Here is a 22,310-nt window from a genome sequence, read left to right as displayed (position 1 = left end):
GCAATTTAGTGAACCCCCGAGCCAAATCTTCGCCGATTGATCACAGGAGAATGGATCGATCGGTAACTTAGCTAATTACTTACTTATTGTGTGGATTTTATTGGTGCACATATTAAAGGGAATTTTTTTTTTTTTTTTAAACGGCCGCTTGGACTGCTGCATTAATAAGTTAACCAAGAACTCAGGTAACTAAGCAGTTCTATTGCGGCAGGAGCATGCAAGTTGATACTACACATTCAGTGATATTTGTTCCTTTACCTCACCCAGTCTGGCTTTTAGGTCAACATTTGCAAAACTATTAAGCATCTGAAATTAGAGAAGGTGTTTAGTGGCAGGCTACCTTCACTTTATTGCAGCTGCTGTAGACGTTGCTAAGTGGAACCGGTGCTTTCAAGATAAAAGCGAATATGGAAGAAAAAGTGAAAGGAAAAAAAGTGAAGGTCAATTACTGCATGTCGAAGGAAGCAAAAGGGGGGGGGGGGAGGAACTTGAATGTGTAGGCTGCTACGCAAGCCCTGCCTGTTACAGTTTGGCCATGGTTTTTCTGAACACATCCTGGATGACATATGTAGGTGGCAACTTTCATTCGTCAATTTAACAGGGAAGGGCAAAGGTTCAAAAGCTGCTGGTACATGTAGCTAGTAAACTCCCATCAACTCAATGTGCTCACAAAATAATCCTTTAAGATTAGTAAATGCTACAACAGCAACTTTACAGAGAGTAGTCATGCAGAACAAAGCCCAGAATAAGATTGTGTCCTCCCAATCATCCCATTTGCTCTTTTTCTGCAAACAGATAGATAATCTATTTTTTTGTAAAGATGAAAACTGCCCACATATCCAGTATATAATCAGCCATGCCTTAAAATATGACTGTTGCTAACAAATCAGAATGTATATTAACCACAGTGTAAACTAAGCACATGTTATTCATGTATGTACAGTAAAAACAAAATGGAAAAAAAACCAATCAGGAATGCACACAAGTACTCAAACTTAATTCTTTGTATGATATTGATTAAACGAACATATAGCACCACACACCAAAGACATGCTTTACAGGGTCTGCTCATTAAGGGTATACAGGCATACCCCGGTTTAAGGACACTCACTTTAAGTACACTCGCGAGTAAGTACATATCGCCCAATAGGCAAACGGCAGCTCACGCATGCGCCTGTCAGCACGTCCTGACCAGCAATACCGGCTCCCTACCTGTACCGAAGCTGTGCGCAAGCGGGGAGACTATAGAGTCTGTTACAAATGCGTTATTTACATCAGTTATGCACGTATATGATGATTGCAGTACAGTATATGCATCGATAAGTGGTGAAAAGGTAGTGCTTCACTTTAAGTACATTTTCGCTTTACATACATGCTCCGGTCCCATTGCGTATGTTAATGTGGGGTATGCCTGTACTGTATAACTAACTGTTGATACAATGCTCAAGAATACCACTGTATGAAACGCACAACTCATGGGGTGGGGGTTACTCTACAGTGGGAATATGGATTTCAAACCTTCAAATCGCCTTTAGCTTAATTTTAAAACACATTTTACTCATTTTTAACCACCCCTTTATACAATTTCCAGTGAATCCTATGTTTATATAAGATATCTCCACAAACATTTACTGTTTAAGGCTGCCACTTCAAGTTATAGAAATGTCTGAAACATATGCAGATAATTACTTATTACACAACGTAAAAGGAAAAATTGGAAAAAAATTGAGAAAAAAAAGTTTTGCGCGATATATTGACATTTTAAATAGTCTCAAATATAATACCAAATAAAATACCAAATAAAATACCAGCAGCTCATGAGGTATTTTCCTCTTTACTACTGTAGATTATGTTTAGTAGCTGTGTTATGCAAATGCAATAAAATGATGACAAAATTAGATAAATATTTACATGTTTTGCCTTATTAAATATTTATAAAATATTGTGTTTATTGCTCAGTGGTTTAAACTATTGATAGAAATAATATTCTTTCCTCAGCTCTAATTGTACCCTTTAGAGAACAGACTGATAATTTTAAATCCTCTTAAATACTAACCTTGAAGATAACCCTCACCTGATTAAAGTACTAGTCTTGCATGCTCAGTAAATTGACTTGTACCCAACATGCACCCTTTCTAATCTATTCTTAACGGTGTATTTAAAAAAAAAAAAAAAAACATTTATAAAAGCAAAAGAACCAGTCTTTTTGAGCGGAGACTCTTTGGCATTATCTTTTCTCCTCTCCCTAAAAATGACACCTCTAGCCATCAAAAAATTCAACATCAGAGTAATAATTTTATGGTGTGAGAAAAATACTATTAAAAAAAAATGCTGCACTATTTTGGGGTATTACTCAGTACTGGGATGCCGTTTCATTGGATCTGTACATACAGTATCCAAATACACAATATGACCTACATATATATCTCATCATTGTATAGATCCAACCAGGCAAACCGCACTTTACATAGCAAATAAAACAATACCAAATACCGGGGAACTATTACAGTACTATTAGCAGACCATAAAATCTTAGTAGTCTGTTGGGGGACTTACAGAGGCACTACAGTATACTCTGAAAAGCCAACTTCCAGATGGGACTGCTCCACAGGCCACAAAAGTAGATCATATCACAGTGAAATGACTTTCTACTGTATGTATAACACAATCTATCACCACATATGGAGTAGCAATTGACATGGATCATATATGAATGCTATCTTCTTCATGTATGTAGTATAGGAATCCAAAACACATTAGTATGAGACACTGACAATATGCAACTGCAAACCTGAGCTAACCAAGTCATTACTTCTACAGACAGGTTACTAGTTTATTGACAAAACGGCCAACTTGCAAACAAAACAAATAAATTGCCATTAAAACAAATACTGGATTGCACTTCACAGTGCTAAATTGAAACATTTTCGTATTAGGTCATACTCTAAATCAGTGTGTTTCAAAACTCTCCTCTTGACCTAGGGCCATGCCAGGTTTTGAGAATAACCAATGCACTTGCATCAAGGTGAATTTACTTTTGTTGCATATTAATAGAATGTTAGGTGGTCGTCTCAGAAACCTGGTGTGGCTGCAGGTCATGAGGAGAGGTTTGGAAGACACTGCTCTAAAATGGTACGTTTCAGCATGTCCAAAGAACAGTGGCATGTCCCACCCCCTCCCTAGACTGCAGGGCATCCGTCAATTACAATGTTAAGTTGTTTATCATTTTTCTGACCAGCTATGTGGAACTGCCCTTTTAAATAACTATCAGGCCAACTTTTACTTTTTAAACTCTTGATAATGATATCCTTTCACATTTCTATTCTATGACAAATATGAAACACAAACCCCCCATACAAAAGACAGTCTCTGTTTAACCTGATTTTTCCCATCCACACAATAACGAAATGCAACTGACCAATAAAAGGCTGTGCTGCCCTTTTGCAAGATCTTTACATGTATTCCTGGGTGGGATTGACCTCTTTTTTAAATTAGATGTACTTGACAAATGCAAGATTACTTTAACATCCAGTAGTTGTGAAGAGAAAACCAGACAAAAGCCTGTTCTGTCTGTAACGTTGCCATAAAAATAATGCAGCTCGCCATTCCGTGTGTGAAGAATACATCTCAAATAGATAACAAGCTCTACACATTTAAAATTGCAACTTGTATTGTTCCACATTTTTTCTCCAAAAAATAACAAAACCCACACAGGAGGCATGTACATTCCAGTTAGCCTAAATGAAACATTAGCTTAGTAGCTTTCCAAAAAATGTGCTGAACAGGTTCAATTAAATGGTAATGAGACATTAGTCGATGCAGACAATGGAGAGAATGCGCTTCAAACAACCCACTAGCTTATCCACTCCTGTGTCCAATCCTGCTAGTGTACAATTCACAAACGACACAATGTCGTTGATTCCTCAAATTATTTGACAGCCCATTCTGATTAAATGTATACTTTTCACTAAACGGAAATTCTTGATCCCAAGAAATAAAAAATAAAAAAAACCTCAGAATCCAGAAAAGTGCACACCAACAGCGTGAGAAATGGCAAAATCAACTTGATCCCTTTAGCCCAGGGGTGGCCAACAGGTCATGCTGGAGGATATCCCTGCTTGAGCACAGGTGGCTCAGTAAAAACCTGACCTATTGGTGGCCCCTGTGGATTGGAGTTGGCCACCCCTGTGCTAGCCTAAAGAGTAACAAAAAGCCATGCTGACCAGATGAGAAAATCATCATTTGCTAAACCTCAGCCAGAATAAATGCAGGTTGAAAGAAGTCTTAACTGTCCAATCTGAAACAAGACATTCTTTATATAAAACTTGAATTGCACTTTCCCGGCACAAAAACACTGTTGCTCCTTCATATACAAAAAGGAGTTAAATAGGGTTAGCTATTGATATACAACATTTGCAAAGAAATACAATGATTTAATATCACATGCACAGAAGCAACATAAAAACACGTCACCATTGCTTAGAAGTTGTAATATCATGTAACAATAGTTGGAGACTTAAGTTATTAGCTGTGTGAGTGGGCAGAAACAAAACTTCAATATCAGTAACATTGGTGGCGTACTGTACACAAACGCAATGCCTTGTCAAAACTGGGATGCTAGCCACAGTATGACTTGATTCATGGGGTACATTTGGCAACAATGGTAAATACTGCCAAGTGTTTTCTCGCTGTTGAAACTGCCTTCACCTTTCAGGGATTACAAATAAAATGAACCAACGTTAAAATGAAACGTTTGGTTTTTGGTCATGAGGTCAGCCTGAAATGCAGGGGTGTCGTGAATGATAAAGATTTCAGAGATTGAGACATGTCAACTGTGGAAAGATTAAAAAAAGCGTCGCCATGGGCAGGCAGGCAGGTTTGTGCTCTCACAGGGCAGCAATCTTCATAGATGCAATATCCGATACTAGATTCGTCTTGTAAAATAAACGCCTATCATTCTTTATGCTGCGGCACTTAAGATACCTGCCTACATCTGTGTACTAAGGGGTGCAAAAAAACGCATCTGCTTTTTCTCTCCCGTAGGAAGTCACGGTTTTGCTGTCCCGGATGAATACATCATCACTTCCTGTGGATCTCAAACTTTTGGGGGGGGGGGGGGAATTGCAACTTTGAGTGGTGGTGCCAAGTATTAGCAGGCCAAACGGCTTCATAGAGCCATCAGCAGGTTACAAAAGCTCTAGTGCTTAACCCCTACTTGATTCATGGGATATTTTTTTCAAATGCAATCATAAATGTCATCTTAACAGATCAATTTCCAGAGAGATTCCAATTGTATTTACTAAACAGAAGAGCCCTTAATCAATTGTTGTGAAGCCATCTTCTGCAAGCTGGAAAAAAAATGCTTAGTCCCATTCATTTCCATTGAGCTGAACTTCCAGCACAGAGTAAACGCTTTCACAACATATTGTGTACAGTAGGCAGGGCTCCATATAGGAGGATTCTGTGTAAGACATTGGGTGACAGGAGAGTTAAATGCATGAACATGCTTCTGCTTAGTGGCCTCAGTGAGTTTTCATCAACTCTGTGCCTTTGTCAACTTGATGACATTACATTTCCCCCCAGTACAGTACACACTCACAAATCTCCCTCAGGATACTGTAGGTGAGAGAAAGGGGTTAACATGCCCCTAGTGAACTGCCTGCAGCACCCATAACTTTACCAACTTGCAGCAGATTACAATCGCATCACCAAATGAAATTGTATTTAAGAATTCATTTGTATTTCAGAAGACTTCACCGACATTTCTGGGGCCTGCGGCGTGGATGTAGAGCAAGTCTCACTCAATCTGGCAGAGGCTGCGCTTTAAGTCCCGGCTACGCCGCGCCGCCATATAATTCATTGCGTGCACCTATATAGCGTGCGACGGCGCAGCAGAAATCGCTTAAGTCAATGGAATTTGATTTTTCCGGCAATCGCCACGTGACCTCAGCGGTTCAGCCAATGAGGGCGAACCGCTCGCGGCCACGACTCCGCCACGCCCCCAGGTCGCCCTCTCCTGTCTCCTCCACTATAAGCAGAAATCGCTATTACAACGGCGACGGATGACATTACGCGGTCGCGTCGCCAGGATTATAAGCGCAGTCTAACAAAGCACATCTCCCACACCAACTCATGGAGGCTTTAATGAACTCTTTCTTGAAAGTCACTATCAACCCCTATGACAAGGGTTCTCATCTCCAGTCCTAAAGACCTCTCCCCCCACCCCAAACAGGTCAGGTTTTAGGGATATCCCTGCTTTAGCACAGGTGCCCGAGTCTGCAACTGAACCCCCTGTGCTGAAGCTGGGATATCTTTAAAGCCGGTCTTCTTGAGGGGGAGTGGTCTTGAGTGCTGGAGTTTAACCCCTACCTTATGATGTCAGAGGGGCCAACAACGCATTTGGCAGTAAAAACGGTTAATAGTGACTTTTAAAGTAAAACGCTTCATCCAATGAAACATTTGGTTTACACAGTGCCCAATCTCCAAATATCTTTTTGTTCGGTCTCTTGTACTCTTGACCGTTATGTGCAAAGTTTACCAGACAAGATCCTATGTTATTTCCATCACACCAAGGAATATCGGCTCTCAGACACTCACCAGACTACTCCAAAAGCTCCGTAGCCAATTGGCCGGTCGGGCTCGATATCCAGCTGCTGGGTGTGATGAGCGTGTTGATGGTGGTGCGCCTTCACCGAGGCTGCCTGCACCTGAGCAGGGGCCACAGCGGCTGCCGGCCCCGGCGCCTGTCCTGGGGCTGGAGACGGGAAGTACGGCTGGGCCTGGCCCGAGTTCAGCATAGCAGCAGCCGCTGCCGCAGCGGCAGCCGAGGAAGAAGAGACAGAGGTGGAAGAGGAGACGTGCTGTTGCACAGGGTGCACGGCACCAGCCGAACCAGGGTGCAGGTGGTGCTGGGGGTGAAGGTGGTGGTGATGGTGCAGGTGAGGAGGGGGCAGGTGGGCCAGGTGGTGGTGGTGGTGATGGTGGTGAGCCCCAGCCGCCGTTGACGTGCCCCCATTGTACGCTGCCATCATTTTTGCATTGGAAGGCGCGCCACAAAGAGACATTCACAGAAATGCCCTCCAATGTATCAGACTGATTGGTTGACCCGTTACCGGGCCATAAAGAAAAAGATCAACAAGACTACTAGAACAGACCGAAAGTAGAGGTCATTGTCTAACAAATCCTCTCCGTCTTAACTGATCAGAAAGGGAGTGACAATAAATAACTATCCCCCCCCCTCTCAGCCCTTGGGAATACGTCAACTTCACTTTTGGCTGTCAAACCACCCACCCCCCTCCCCAAGGACTCCAGCGTTATAATAAATACTAAAACTCCATGTTGCTTTATTTTAGGTTGTTTCAAGAATACACCGCCGTCTCCCTCCAGCCCTCCGTTATAAGATGCCACAAACCCCAATCTCTAAAAAGTAAGGGACAACCTGGACCTTCCATCCCACATCCTCCTCTTATCCTGGGAGAGAGACACAGACCAACCCAGGGGCTGCTACAGGCCACCCTTCGAATAAATACATATACAAAAAAGGGGAGTAAAAACAACTAAAAGCTTCCTAAAACGTATAGGGGTGAGTGAAGCAGCATGGGGGGATGCGGTTTATAAAATTGTGCTGCTCTTTTGGGGTAGCTAGAAAAGTCCCTGCGAATGTGGGGAGGAGAGGGAGATTTTGACAGCTGCCCCAGGCCAAGCCCCCACCCCCAGTCCCAAAACTGACAACAACCAAGAGATGGTGGGATGGTAGCAGAGGTGGGAGATTAACAGAGAAAGAAGAATGAGAGGGGGTAATAAAAAAAAAAGGAAAGGAGGATGGAGAAGATTAACTAATAGAGTGCTATACAGTCCGGATCATATTTTGTGACAGGCGAGATGAGGTATCCTGGCTGCTCTCCCCTCAGCTGGCTGCTCTCCCGTTGTGGTTACAGCTCGGTGCTTCACGCTACTCAGGCGAGCGGCTCGGACTTTTCTTTTGAATAATGACAGTTGAACCGCAGCAGGGAGCAGCGTGGGTGGTTGGAACGAATAGTCCATAAGATTCTCTAACCACCCCCTACCCCCAGTGTCGGACCCCGTCACAGCCAGTGCCAAACCAGAGCTGCTGCTATTGCTGCTGCTGCGAGAGCTAGACGCGCGCAGCCCAGGCACCTGACGCCGCGTCTGACTGACAAGTGCGAGGGCCAACCGCAATCGCCTGCTCTTGATGGCCACCAATGGCTGTGCAGAAGAAAGCAGGGGGGGGGGGGACGAGGAGGTCGGCACAGTTTTGGAAGGGAAAAAAAGACAGGAGATACCAAACCAATGAGCGATAGAAGGCGGGGTTTGAAAGGAGATTCCAGGTGAGTGAAAGCGGAAAGGGCCAATAGGAAGGCGATAGAGGCGGCTTAAACAGAAGACGCCTCCAATGAACTATGTGGAAGGTGGGATATGAGTCTGCGGCCGCACACTACGTGTAGTCCGGGGCTGGTTGAGGTGAGAAATCAACGCGGCTGGCCAATGGCAACTAGAAGGATAATTTAAGGGTAAATGGACGTGACAGGCGATAATTGCTTGATAGGCAGGCGGTTGGGCCAATAAAGTGTTGATGGGGCGTTGCAAACGCTGAAAGGCCTGGCTGCTGTTTAGATACATAGGTCTATGGAACTGCGCCTCATGCTGGGGACTCAGGGCAATGCGCGGTCATGATCCTGCTGTCATACAGGAGTCACTGCCCATCATTTTGATTAATAATCCAAGGAGGACGGGGCAGGCCTGGTCAGAGAAGGCCTGTAACCCAGCTCGTAATAATAAAGGAGGGAAAGGGAGTATATCTAAGCTGCTGGGCAGTAATGATCAGGTATTGCATGGCCAGTTGTGAGGAAGTTGTTACTATAGTAGAGAAAACAGTGACTTGCAGGTGAAGTCACTGATGTGCCATATGACATCACTCAGCCTGGGGGTACATGTGAGTGTGTGGCACAGAGAAGTCATCTAGCACAGACACGCGCAAACTTTTTTTTGCTGAGCCCTCCCCCCCCCGGCTTTCCTCTGTTGGCCGCACCCCTTTTTGCCTCGCGCGGGGTCGTGTGACGTCATGTGACCTGCAGTGTAATTTGACGTCACGTTACTGTGGCAACCTGACGATGCCGCGTTGCCATGGTCACGCATCCTGGAGCCGGCTGAATCACGGTAAAGTAAAGTGTTGCAGGGGCCTCACGCGATCCCCCCGGCATTTAATTTAATGCCTTGCGGAAGAGCGCGGGGCCTCTGCAACCGCCCGCGCCCCCCCAGAAAAATCTCCCGCCCCCCAGTTTGCGCACCGCTGTTATAGTACATACAGGTAAACACACACACACACCCATATACACACACACACACCCATATACACACCCACAGTTTCTCTCCCATATATACATACACACACACGCTCTCTCACTCTACACAGACGGGGGGGGGGGCGGAACAGAGGAAAGGCCGCGACCAGCACCACCACCCGCTCCCCCCCTCCTCCCGCGCAGGCAGCGGGAGCGCCGGGGACAGCGGTGGGGAGAAGAAACCCCCTGCTACCACCTCCATGCAGGCAGCGGGAGTACCAGGCACGTGGGGGGGATAAAGAGGTAAGCGGGAACCGGAGGGACATCCCCGCTCCCATCTCCTGCCCCGCGGGCTGTCACGCGGTGACAGGGGGAAGCGGGGACCGGAGGGACATCCCCGCTCCCATCTCCTGCCCTGCCGGGTGAAGGGTGCTGCGGGGGGGGGGAGGGTGATGATGCGCCGATGCTGCCGGGGGGTGGCGGTTTTGGCCGGGGGGGAAAGGAACTCAGGCCTTTGGGAAACACTGTTCTAACTAATTTTTTTGCGGCGGCCATTTTGTTTTAGCGCGACCCCGTTACTAACGCGGTGGTCTCGGGGTGGACCCCGAGGACCGCGTTATAACAGGGTTTACCTGTACATGTAATTGTAACAGTGGTTCCCCTCAGGGAGATTTTGCTGGTTACCTGCTGGGTTACAGGATATTGAGTGGTCCGCTGGTGTTGTTGGGGACATCAGGACAGGCTTCTGGGTCATTTACTGGTTCTTACTCATGGTGTCGGCGCCTCCATCTCTTGCAGACCCCAGGGCTGTGGAGGCAATCACTGCAGGAGAACTCCTTTCCACTCCCCCTGATAGATTGCAGACTCAGGCAGAAGTATATTTAACTGGAGCGGTCTTTATTGCATACAGCTTGTATCAGTATACACTGCACAGCAATACTTTGTGGCTTCTCACCCTTCAGATGCTCCCTGGACTTCCACGCCTGGCCTAGGGCACCAAGGGCAGTCCTAACTCTTCCCTGACTCCCTAATAGGCAAGAGGTAAGGTAATCACTCCTCACTCCACCAAAGGGGAGGGGACAGTAGGTGCCAGAGCCCTGCACACCTCTGCGTGATACCAGTCTCTCTGAAGGGGGAGAGACACTATCTAAATTTAGGTGTGCAGCCCCTTAAGTACCGAGGAGGAAGGTTCAAGGTCTGAGCCCCTTATTGGGTAGAACATAGGCCTTAGCCCACCTCCTCCCATGTCACTCAAGGGAGCTGGTTACTATGGGGAAAGCCCTGGATTGGTCCTGACACTGCCAGCACTGTTCCAGGGCTTGCATGTCAGGGAGGGCAGATTAGTAGGCAAGCCAGGCATAGCTACATAATAAAAAATGCAATATATTTGTGTAGAGAGAGAGAAAAGAGTCAGGGCACACAATAACAGTAATAAGACGAATGGAGCAGGTGCTTCTGCTAACGTACTAAACTGTACTATGTAAAAAAAAAAAAAGCAAACACTCCAAATGGTACAATAAATGTGTCTTTATTAGCTCAATGTTTCGGCTTCCCAAATGAGCTTTTTTGGCTCCATTGAGAAGCTAATACAACATACGCCGATCTAGCATTTCTTAATGGTTATTAATGAAACATTACTCGTTGTTTTCACCCCTCCCTGTAATGCCTTGCTGTCTCTTGTCCCCCTCTTCCACACCTTAGGCTGCGGCCAGGGTGACGCTGAGCGGGTGCACGCAATCAAACACATTGCTACAATGTGTTTGTCCAGCGCGCACGTGCCCGTGAGTGCATGGCGCTCAGCTGCTTGCAGAGACAAGTAAATTTGTTTCTGGCGCATTAGGTGAGCGGTTCACCTAATGAGGGCGAACCAGCTCTGTGACGTTATGGCTGCGACCCCCGACATGCCCTCCTACACACGCAACCAGCAGGACACAAATCCCCAGAGCAGAATGAGTGCCAGCGCTCTCTCTCTCACCCTGGCCACAGCTTCAGGGGGAATGCGAGCGCATAGGCGCTCGAGCTCCGTGACGTTTTTGCTGGATGATTAGTGGCCTGTTAGTTGCACGTGTTTGGGGGGTGTGGCCATGACATCACAGAGCTTGTTCGCCCTCATTGGTCAAAGCTTACGTGATGCGCCAGCGAGCGGCAAATCAAATTGATTTCTCGCCAAGCAGCTGAGCGCCGTGCACGCGCGCTCACGCTGAACAAACACATTGTAGCAATGTGTTTGATCGCGCACGCCCGCTCAGCATCACCCTGGATGAGGCCTTAGGCCTCATCCTGGGTGGGAGCATGCTCACTGGCACTCGAGCGCCGTGATGTCAGACGCTGGGCGATTCCTGGCCAGCTAGATGCGCGTGTGTGGGGCATGGCGGTCATGTCACATGAGCAGTTGGCTCTCATTGGCTGAACCGTGCAGGTGACCAGGGCAAGCGCAACAAATAAAAAAATATTTAGCTGCCTGCACAACATGTGAATGCGTTGCTGCAAGGAAAGAAACATTCTTGTCTTCCCTGCCAGCGGTTGTCATCGCATTTGGCACGCCCACGCACACACTCCGACTGGGGCCTTGCCCATAGAGGGCTGTGCTCTGGTGTGTGGCGCGCACGCCATAGCGCGTGCTGCAGCGGCCACCGGGGACTCAGCCTTACACTCTTCTGCCCCACGTAACATCTTAGCCCTAATTTCTCGCTATGCACCATCCCGACTCTTGCTTTCTGCTCAAGGATATCTTCTCTCTACCCCTTTTGTATCTAAAGCCCTCCCCAGCCTTAAACCTTTCTCACTGACTGCCCCACACCTCTGGAATGCCTTCCCCTAAATATTCGACTAGCACCCTCTCTATCCACCTTTAAGACACACCTCAACGAAGCATATGAGTAGTTACGTGGCTGATTCTTTACACCTCATACATTAGCCTTGGCCCCTTGCAGATGCACTTACCAGAACGCCCTCCTCCTGTCTCTGTACAGTCTTCCTACCTACTAATTAGATTGTAAGCTCTTCGGGGCAGGGACTCCTTTTCCTAAATGTCACTTTATGTCTGAAGCACTTGTTCCCACTATGTGTTATTTGTATTATTTGTTATTTTATGATTGATATGTGTTACTGCTGTGAAGCGTTATGTACATTAATGGTGTTATATAAATAAAGATATACTTTACATACAAACAAACATGTACTGTTACTACTAGACACATCACTGTGAAATGCTCAAAGAACTAAAAGGGTCTAGGCGCAAAGTTCATTTTTCCTCTCTTCTCTTCAAATACTTTCAGGGCAAGCTATCCGCCTATCTGAACAAGCTCTTCACAACTAACACATAGCACTTATCACCTGAGATCTGACTTCAAAAGACTGTTCACAGTCCCAAGAATCAACAAAGTATCCGGCCGCTCCTTCTCTTACCGTGCACCTCCCAACTCTAACAATCTTCCTGAGACTCTCAAAGCCACCACCAGTCTAAGTTATTTCAAAACTAAAGCTGTCTCACATTTTAATCTGATCTATAACTAATACATACGCCTATAAAATATATTATCTTTAACTGTTCATGCAAGTATTATTATTAAATTATTATTATTATTAATATTAATTATTATTATTAATAAAACGTTTTACCAGGAAGTAATACATTGAGAGTTACCTCTCGTTTTCAAGTATGTCCTGGGCATAGAGTTAAATGTCTTTAAATGTAATGTATAACCCTGTTCATTTAATGTAACCATGAATTGTTATCATAACTGTGCCCAGGACATACTTGAAAACAAGAGGTAACTGTCAATATATTACTTCCTGGTAAAACATCTTCTAAATATATAAAAATCTTCAGCCATTGTCGATCTACTAGTGGATGAAGGTGTCCCCACTGCTCTTTCAGGTACTGTTGTTGCAAGCCTGTCTTCTCCACGGTGCTCCAATAAATTAGTGTGTATATATATATTATATATATATGTATATGTAAATACAACTGTATGCTCATCTGCATGTCTTAGGCAGGTCTGCAACCCCGCCTTTCACCATTATTACCCAGCACATAGCACTTCCACTGCAGCAAGGGATTCTGGGGAATGACATGCAAATGAGCACACAGTGCCACTTTTTGCTTCAAAAACCATTTTTAACATGGTTCCCTAAAGGCTTAAGCTTGCTGCATGGTCACAGCTTTGAGCACAGCCAGGGTTAAGGTGCATACCCAGAAAACCCACCCACAGACAGCTGTTTCGACCTTTATGGGTCTCATCAGTGTGGTACCCCTGTGGGGTTTTTGTGTCTTCTATCAAATATAGAACATTTTTTATTTACTTACCTGTGTGCTGTCCCTTGATGTCGTGTTGCAACCGGTATCGTATGGTCTGTTATTGCTTTATGGGATAAGCACCAAAACTTATTTACTTGCATATGGTGTGCCGGCTGTGCATTGGAATATATATATAAAGGGAGCGTCATTACGTCAGACGCATTGACACTGACGTCATCACCGCGCGCTGGGACTGACTGATCCGCGCGATTGCTGCAGAGGCTTCCCATCTCGGAGCTACTTTATAGGACTCCAAAACAGGCAGAGAGGAGATCATCTACCCTGGACATTGACTGGGACGTCATCCTGGTACTGCAAAGACTAAGATGCTGCAGAATCTGACCGGATGGTGGTGATTATATATCACAATATGCTTGTTATTATTGTACCTTTGTAAGTGCAATTCTTATCCCCCTTTTCCCCTCCCCCTCATTAAATTTTACAATTTTACGCTATGGGCGTGCGCTCTCTCTTCCCCCTTTTCTTTTAGATTCCCTGTGGATGTGGTTTGTCCACTTTGAGAGCAGCCGGAGACCCTCGACACCAGAACTAATACCATCTATTGGACTTTTCTGAGGACTGGTTTTTACACTCTTTTTCTATTTTGGATACATATTTTCGCAGTATTATTGTTTATTATTCTCTTGGTTTACAGGTTTCATTGCTATTTTTATTTCATTTTATTTACATTTCAATTTTTATGTTAGATATTTCACAGAATTATTATTGTACCAATTTATACAGTGTTGAACTATTCCAGCTAGTTCCATTGTATACAAGCAAACCACTAGCAGAGGCGCAGCTTTGTTCTTTTGTTATATATATATATATATATCACAACAAAAAGCAGCAGCCAGCACTCCAAGCAACAAATGTAAAGTCAAGGTGCATGCTCCATAGAAATCAATATATAAACACTGTCTTCCCATATGAGAAGGCACAAAAGCAGCAACACTCAGATATAGCAAAAAGACATGTATTAGCAGTGACAAAACAGCACACTATAAACCCAACGTTTCGGTCCTGGCAGGACCTTCCTCAGGGGGGGTTTCCTCAGGACCGAAACGTTAGGTTTATAGTGTGCTGTTTTGTCACTGCAAATACATGTCTTTTTGCTATATCTGAGTGTTGCTGCTTTTGTGCCTTCTCATATGGGAAGACAGTGTTTTTTTATATATATATACAGTGGTTGACAAATCACCAAAAAATCTACTCGCCACACAAAAAAATCTACTCGCCACCTAGTACCAAACGTGTGCTGCTTGGGCCAATATTTACTCGCCCGGGGGTTAAATCCACTCGCCCGGGGCGAGCAAATGTATAGGTTTGTCGAACACTGTATATATATATATATATATATATATATATATATATATATATATATATATATTTGCATTATGCCAGCTTTCCAGTATGTGACGAGTTAACTCCCCTAATTAGACAGGCCACAGGTGATCCTAATCAAGTGAGCTCACCTGCTTTAAAAAGGGGAAGAGGAAATGCCTCTGGGGCAGCAGTCCCTCTCACACACAGAGAGGACAGAGGAGAGCTGACAGACAGACACAGGCTGCTCATACTTATGCTGTCTCGAATGGAATAAAGCTCCCATGTAAGGATCCAAGTGGTATTACCAAATATTGTTGGTCTGGTCTAGCCAGCTGGGTAGATAGGCTTAACTTTCTTTAGTTCGTTTCTCTAAAGGGGATAAGCTTTTGTTTTATGTTTTGTTTTACTTAAAGGGACAGAGCACCAATTGTTTTGTTATATTTTGGACAAATAAAACCGCCATCATATTATTTCACTAGAAAAACGTTGTTGTCTCCTCACTAACCACGGTCATCCTGCCACAAGTGGTGTTAGAAGTGGGATGCCGAACACCTTGTAAAAGGTGCATATTGCGACTGTTAGATCCTGTGCGGACTACTACTTTCAGTATGGAGGACATTGTGAAGGCCCTACTACACAGCACCGCTGTTCAGCAGGAAACTAACCAACAAGTAGCGGACTGCATCGCTAAGGGACTTAAAAGCACAGCAGCACAACGTGAGACAAATCAGATACTTGCAGCCCAGCTTCGTGTTATCACAGAAACAGAGGGGGCTGGTAAAACGCCTGGCCCAGATTACTATGGACCCGACCGGTACAGCCTAGGTGCGGCCCATCCGGGCGAACCTATACCTGCAGAAGATGACGACGCAAGATGACGATGATTACCTCCGGTCCTTTAAGCGAATCGCTACCCGGGAAAGTTGGGCCCGCTCCAACTACAGGAAGCCCAAAAAGTATATTGTGACCTCGACGAAGAAGCCGCAGGAGATTATGACCTTCTAAAAAGCGAAATCCTTGCAAGGATTGGAGTGACTCCCGCAGTCTGAGCGCAATGGTTCCATACATGGAGATTCCAGGAACAGAAGTCACCCAGATCCCAGTTATGGGATTTGATCCATCTGGTGACAAAGTGGCTAAAACCAGAAGCCTATAATCCAACCCGGATCATTGAGATGTTGGTGTTTGACCGCTTCATTTGAGCATTACCCCAGGACCTACGACAATGGGTGGGACAAGGAGATCCACTCACTTATGACGCCATGGTAGGCGCCGTGGAACGTTTTCTCGCTACCCGAGAACTGTCACGCTTCACACGCTCTCACACAAACCAAAACCCACTGCCCAACACGAACATTAGAAGCCAGCGCTGGAACAAAGGCCCACGGCCGGCTGCACAAGTTGAGGAGAGGAAGAAAACCTGAATAAGGACAGAAAAACAATCTCTGAGAGGGTTTCAAAACTGAACTGGGACAATTGTTTGTTTTGAGTGTGGGGAGGTGGGGCATATTAAGACCCACTGCCCTAAGTTGCCTGAACCAATGGAGTGTACGTATGGCTCTGTGAGGTCAGAGTTCTGTGGAGTGGCTTGTGACCCGCAGGGATGAAAATGCCCACAACTTTCTCATCACAGTGGTTTTAAATGGTAATCCAACCTCCGCCCTATGTAACGGAGTACTCACCACAAACAAGGCGTGACCGCGAGGCCGAGGTGGGGATTTACAGCCGCGTGGGCATGTCTGGACTGTAGATTGGTCGGGGTAGGAGAGGTCTGGATGGTCAGTAATACTTGCCGAGGTCGGTGTTGGAGAGTAGCTGATCTTAGGAGATACTTAGCCGTGGTCTGGATTGGAGAGAGGCGGATCGTCGTGGTACTTTGCCGAGGTCCAGTATTTGAGAGGTGTGGATCGTCGTATGTAGCTGAAGTCAGGAGAACAGAAGAGCGGAGTCCGGAGGAAAAGCTATGGTCAGGAACTGGATGAATGAGGATCGGTGCAGAACTGTGGTTTTCAAGTGATCAAAAGCTTGGATAGGTGCCGGCAACCATAAAGCAGGATCTGCACCTTTCTTAGTTAAAGCTGTGATGGGTGCTACCACAGAGGAGAAATTTTGAATGAACCTGCGGTAGTAGTTCGCAAACCCCAGGAAACGCTGCATGGATTTGAAGGTACTGTAGTGGGACGAGGCCAATCCAGAACAGCCTTTACTTTTGCAGGATCCATGGTGAGACGTGTATTGGAATTGATGTATCCTGGGCATGCTGTGGAGGATTGATGGAACTGGCATTTTTCCAGCTTGGCAAACAAATGGTTTTCACGTAGGCGTAGAAGTACCTGTTTAACATGGCTGACAAGCTCCTGTGAGGACTTATCGAAAGGATGATGTGGTGGTAAGACCTCAGATTTGGCTTTATCAAAAATGTGGCAAAATTCAGCGTAGACCTCTGGAAATGTTACCTTCTCTTCTTTGGGAGAAGTAACCCCACCAATACCCTTGATGGGCACAGCGCAGTTCTTGGAACAAAAGGGGCTCCACAAGACCGGTTCCTTTTCAGACCAATCGATGCGTGGATTGTGGAGTTGCAACCGTGGGAGGCCTTGAATCACGTCCACCGAAGGGGTGTGACTGGCATCCAGCTGGATCTCTTCCGTGTGGTCCTCAAATGTACAAAGATGAAAGAGAATGGTCTGTAAAGAGATATATGCTGGTTGCAGAGGTCGACCATCTATGGCTTTTAACTCTACTGGGCATTTCTTGCGAACGAGGGGGATGTTATTTCTCTCGGCGAAGCCTTGATCGATTAAATTGCCTCCTGACCCGGAATCCAGAAAGGCCATAGCAGAAGGGGGGAAGCCCTCGCTGGTAAGCGGAACAGGAAGCAAGATCCTGGTAGGCAGCTGTTTATCTGCAATAGACGATGTAAAAAGTGTCCCAATGTGATTCCCCTGGACCTCATTGGGAGTTGGCGTTTCCCGACTTGTGGGGGCAAAAGAGTACCTGATGTCCGGGATTGCCACAGTATAGACAGACCAGCTTTACGTCTACGCTGTTTCTCGCTGGAAGACAACTTGTTACCCCCAAGTTGCATAGGCTCTGGGATATCTGGTGGAAGGGGTTCAGCTGTACTGGCATGGGAAGAAGGAATCCTCTGAGTAAGCTGCCAATGACAGGATCTTTCAGTTCTCCTCTCTTGCAGACATTGATCAACGCGAATACATATGGCGATGAGTTCCTCAAGATCAGTGTGACGTTCATGTGCAGCGAGCTCATCCTTTAAAATCTCCATAAGACCTAGCCAGAAGGCGGCTGCTAACGCCTCATTATTCCATCCGGTCTCGGCGGCAATAGCGCGGAACTCCAAAGCGTATCTGGCCACGGATCGGCTTCCCTGAGAAATATGAAAAAGAGAGGAAGCGTCAGTTACCTTGCGGCCAAGCATGTCAAAGATTCTGCGGAATTCCCGGGTAAATTGTCCGATATCCTGGGTGAGATCTGATCTTCGTTCCCAGATGGGAGAAGCCCAGGCCAGGGCATCATCGGTGAGTAGCGATATAATGTACGCCACCTTGGATTTTTGAGAAATGAATCGAGTAGGCATAAGTTTGAACTGTATGAAACATTGATTCAGAAAACCCCTGCACCCATGGGGGTCGCCACCGTATCTGTTGGGTGTGGGAAGTCTGGGTTCAGATGAGGGAGACATAGGCATAGAAGCAATAGTTGCAGCAGAAGGCCCCAAAGGGACAGGGCTAGGAGGAGGGGTTTGTACCCGGTCAGAAAGGGACATGATATTCTGGTGCAATAATTCTATGCGATGCTCATTTTGTTCAAAGTATTTTTCAATTTTGGAAAACATGCTGGTGTGCGTGCTCAAGACTCGCACCGACCACATCATGTTTGTTGGGCTAAGCATACTGTAAAGGAGTGCTCACCACAAACAAGGCATGGGCGTGAGGCCACGGTGGGGATCTGATATAACACCAACCCACAGCCGCGTGGGCACGTCTGGAGTGTAGATTGGTCGAGGTAGCCAGATCAGGGTAGTAGAGGTCTGGATGGTCGGTAATACTTGCTGAGGTCGGTGTTGGAGAGTAGCGGATTGTAGAAGGTACTTAGCTGAGGTCGGTGTTGGAGAGTAGTGGATTGTAGAAGGTACTTAGCCGTGGTCTGGATTGGAGTGAGGCGAATCGTCATACAAGTCAGGAGAACAGAAGAGCGGAGTCCGGAGGAAAAGCTCAGCTCAGGAACAAGGATCTGGAAGCAAGACAAGACTGTGGAGGCAAGAAGGAAGGTTTATGCTCAGCCAATTTGCCAGTATGGCAGCTGAGCATATAAAGGGAGATTGTCCAATGAGAGGAGAGCATACTCAGTAGTATGCCTGGCTGTGGTTGGCTGGAGAGCATCAGCACAGGTACGTGTATATACTAGGCAGAGGAATTGGCAACAGGTGTAGTATAGGCAGAGGAGCGAGGAAGGTTCTGCTCATGTGTGTGAGTGCCGCATAGCTGGTGCGCGCTGCGTGACAGTGGTGTCACCACGCGAGTGTAGCTTGGAGGTGGGGACGGCATTTAGTGCAGAGTGTGGTACGCGGGCGACCCTAGATGGAATGCTGGTATTCGCTGGCAGGCGAGATGTGCTGCAGGAGAAGCGGAAGATTAGGTTGCGGGTTGTGGTAAGCAAGGAGCGCGCAAAGGATCATGGATCCTGACACCCTGGTAGACTCAGGGAGTTATATTAACTTGGTATCAAGGAAGTTGGTTAAGCCTCCCCAGTTACACCAGGGTGAGAAGATGCGGGTATTAGGTGTACATGGGTGTACGCTTTCATATGCCACGACTCCAGCAAAAGTCGAGGGGCAAGTCATCCAAACTATGGCAGCAATTGTACCAAAGTTGCCCCATTCCCTAGTTTTAGTTTGTAGTTTTCCTGGTTTTGACACCCTGATCAGAGAACAACTCACCTTAAACAATCCTACTTCGGATGATTTTTTTTTTCCGTTTACAGATCCTGAATTAGTCTCTGAGGTGTCTAAAACCCCTAAATCAAAACGGGAATGTAGGAAGGACAAAAAAAGAGATCCGCCCCCACCCCAGTTTGCACTGGTTACTACTCCTAACAGAGGGACAACAGAGGATGAGGAGTTGTCCAAGACAGGGCTTGTTGACACTCACGAGTTAGAGTTACCCATACAGTACCGACAATGTTTATTGAAGCAAAAGCCGCCGGTTGACCAGGACTTACTCCGGCTGGTGCTGAGAATAGTCAGTGCGCCAGCCGCATCCAGCCGCGTCCCCTCCGTTTCCCCCCCCTCCAATCGGCGCGCAATTTAAATACCTTCCCGACCCCCTAGCGGCTCCTGCTGTGCCCCTCTGCATCCCCGCTCCCCCGCTAACCTCATTTCAAACCTTCAGGGGAGTCGGGGAAGCCGGGGAAGCCGGGCGCGCACGTCACTGTGACGTCACCAACGTCACGCGAACGAGCCGCTTCCCAACGCTTCTCCACGCTGCCGCCACGCATCCAGCCGTGCGGTTTTTAGTCGAATAAACATTGTCGGTGCTGTAGATGTTACAGGCCAAACTCCAGAAGAAGGTTTAGCCAAGCGGAAGAAGTTAATTGGGTCCCGGTAGAATGGACAACCAAGAACTCCTAGCCCTATTTTTGTATTAAAAATAATTTGTTGTATCATGTAAGCCAAGAGGAGGACCAAGAAATAGTAAAATTGTTAGTACCCAGTCCATTAGTAAGGAAAGTGCTAGAGTTAGCGCACACTCACTTATTGGGGGTCATCTTGAAGTGGAGAAAACACAGAAGAGAATCCTAAAAAGATTTTACTGGCCAGGGATATATAATGCAGTAAAAAGGTTCTGTGCCTCCTGTCCCGATTGTCAGTTGACAACCCCCCACCGACCAAGCTTGAGAGCCCCGTTAACTCATATGCCTATTATTCAGATTCCATTTGAGAGGATTGCTATGGATATAGTGGGTCCCTTGGAGAAAACTGCCAAGGGTCATCAATACATCCTAGTAATTGTAGATTATGCCACTCGTTATCCAAAGGCGGGATGCCCTTACGTAATACTTCCTCCAAAGCCATAGTTAAGGAATTGTTCCAAGTACTGGAAAACCCCAGCTCAATAAAGTAGAAGCCATTCAGAATTGGCCCCATCCCTTTAGGAAAAAACAGATTAGGACATGTCTAGGCATTGTGGGTTACTACAGGCGATTTATACCCCATTTTGCAACCCGGGCTGCACAGCTTTCAGACTTGATAAAAACAAGGGCACCCAATGTTGTAAAATTGAGCATTGGTGCGGAGACCGCGTTTTTAGACCTGCGTACAGTGCTCTGTAGTCACCCAGTCTTGGTAGCCCTGGATTTAAAAAAAAAAAAATTCTGCAAACTGATGCCTTCTAAGTATGTCTCGGAGCAGTTCTGTCCCTGTTTGTAGGAGATGAGGAACACCCAGTCTTGTATTTAAGTCGCAAATTGTGTCCCCGCGAACAAAGATACGCCGATATTTTCCTGCTATCCGCTCCTGTATGGATACAACTGAATACTGTCTTTTTTTTTTTTCAATTAAACATATTTTACCACCATAAATTGTGGGTTTTTGTAAAACAGATTGAACAAACGTCATAATGTGAAAGTCTGTAGTCTAAACTGTTTATATTTGGTGGTTGATGCCACAGGGTATTTCTAGTTTTTCTTTTAAAACCCATATTCGCACTACTTTTTATTTACACTCCCAAGCTTTTTTAAATACTATTTTAGAAATACTCTATTCCGTTATGATTTATAAAATAAATATTGTATAAATCTAACTAAAATAATTACTTCCACAAACGGTGCCCCAATGTTTAGATATCGGGCACAGTACCACCCCAAGAATCAGAGGACAGGAATACCAAAAGAAGCAAGCGGATAACCAAGGTCAAGAAACAGACCCGAATCTTGAGTTGATAAAGGTTTTATGAGGAATACTTTACGAAATCACTGGGTGATACAACCAAGTTTGTACTGGGAAGGCAAAGGTGTTGATTACATGTTTATAAAGAACGTCAGGGTGTTATGCCAGGAGCTGGCTGCATTCCAGGAAGTTGGCCTTGCTTTTCAATTTCCTGAGTGACTAATCAAGGCAAGAGGCAAAACCCAACCAGATATACTTGTAGAGCTAAAAGGTGACAACATGTGTAGTTAACAAGCTGTTGTGTAGATAGCTTCAGGCAGCTATCATCCTTTGTTATGGTTACAGAGGCACCTTATAGTGGAGAAATTGCATCTCAAGCGGGGAGGAGATCAGTTTATCAGTGCGGGCTGCAATAAATCTATGACCTGTGCTTGCTGCCATTGAATTTGCATAGTAAGGTGTATGCAAGTTTCAG

At 45.9% G+C, this 22,310-nt stretch overlaps 1 protein-coding gene and 1 long non-coding RNA gene across 2 annotated transcripts in view; one reads left to right on the top strand and one right to left on the bottom strand.

Moving 5' to 3' along the window:
• Positions 1-7,266, bottom strand: part of NLK (nemo like kinase) — a 217,275-nt gene extending 210,009 nt beyond the window's left edge. Inside the window, exon 1 of the mRNA XM_075594349.1 lies at positions 6,598-7,266. Coding sequence (XP_075450464.1) covers positions 6,598-7,064 — 467 coding nt within the window. The 5' untranslated portion in view covers positions 7,065-7,266. The remainder of the gene's footprint in view (positions 1-6,597) is intronic.
• A 71-nt stretch (positions 7,267-7,337) lies between these two features.
• Positions 7,338-12,854, top strand: LOC142491587 (uncharacterized). The gene is made up of 2 exons (XR_012800435.1): positions 7,338-8,348; positions 12,581-12,854. It is a non-coding gene; the product is annotated as an uncharacterized LOC142491587 (long non-coding RNA).
• Positions 12,855-22,310: the final 9,456 nt, after the last annotated feature.

Source organism: Ascaphus truei, chromosome 3 (genome assembly GCF_040206685.1).
Source record: "Ascaphus truei isolate aAscTru1 chromosome 3, aAscTru1.hap1, whole genome shotgun sequence".
Classification (NCBI taxonomy): Eukaryota; Metazoa; Chordata; class Amphibia; order Anura; family Ascaphidae; genus Ascaphus; species Ascaphus truei.
This window is presented reverse-complemented; position numbering and strand designations above follow the sequence as displayed.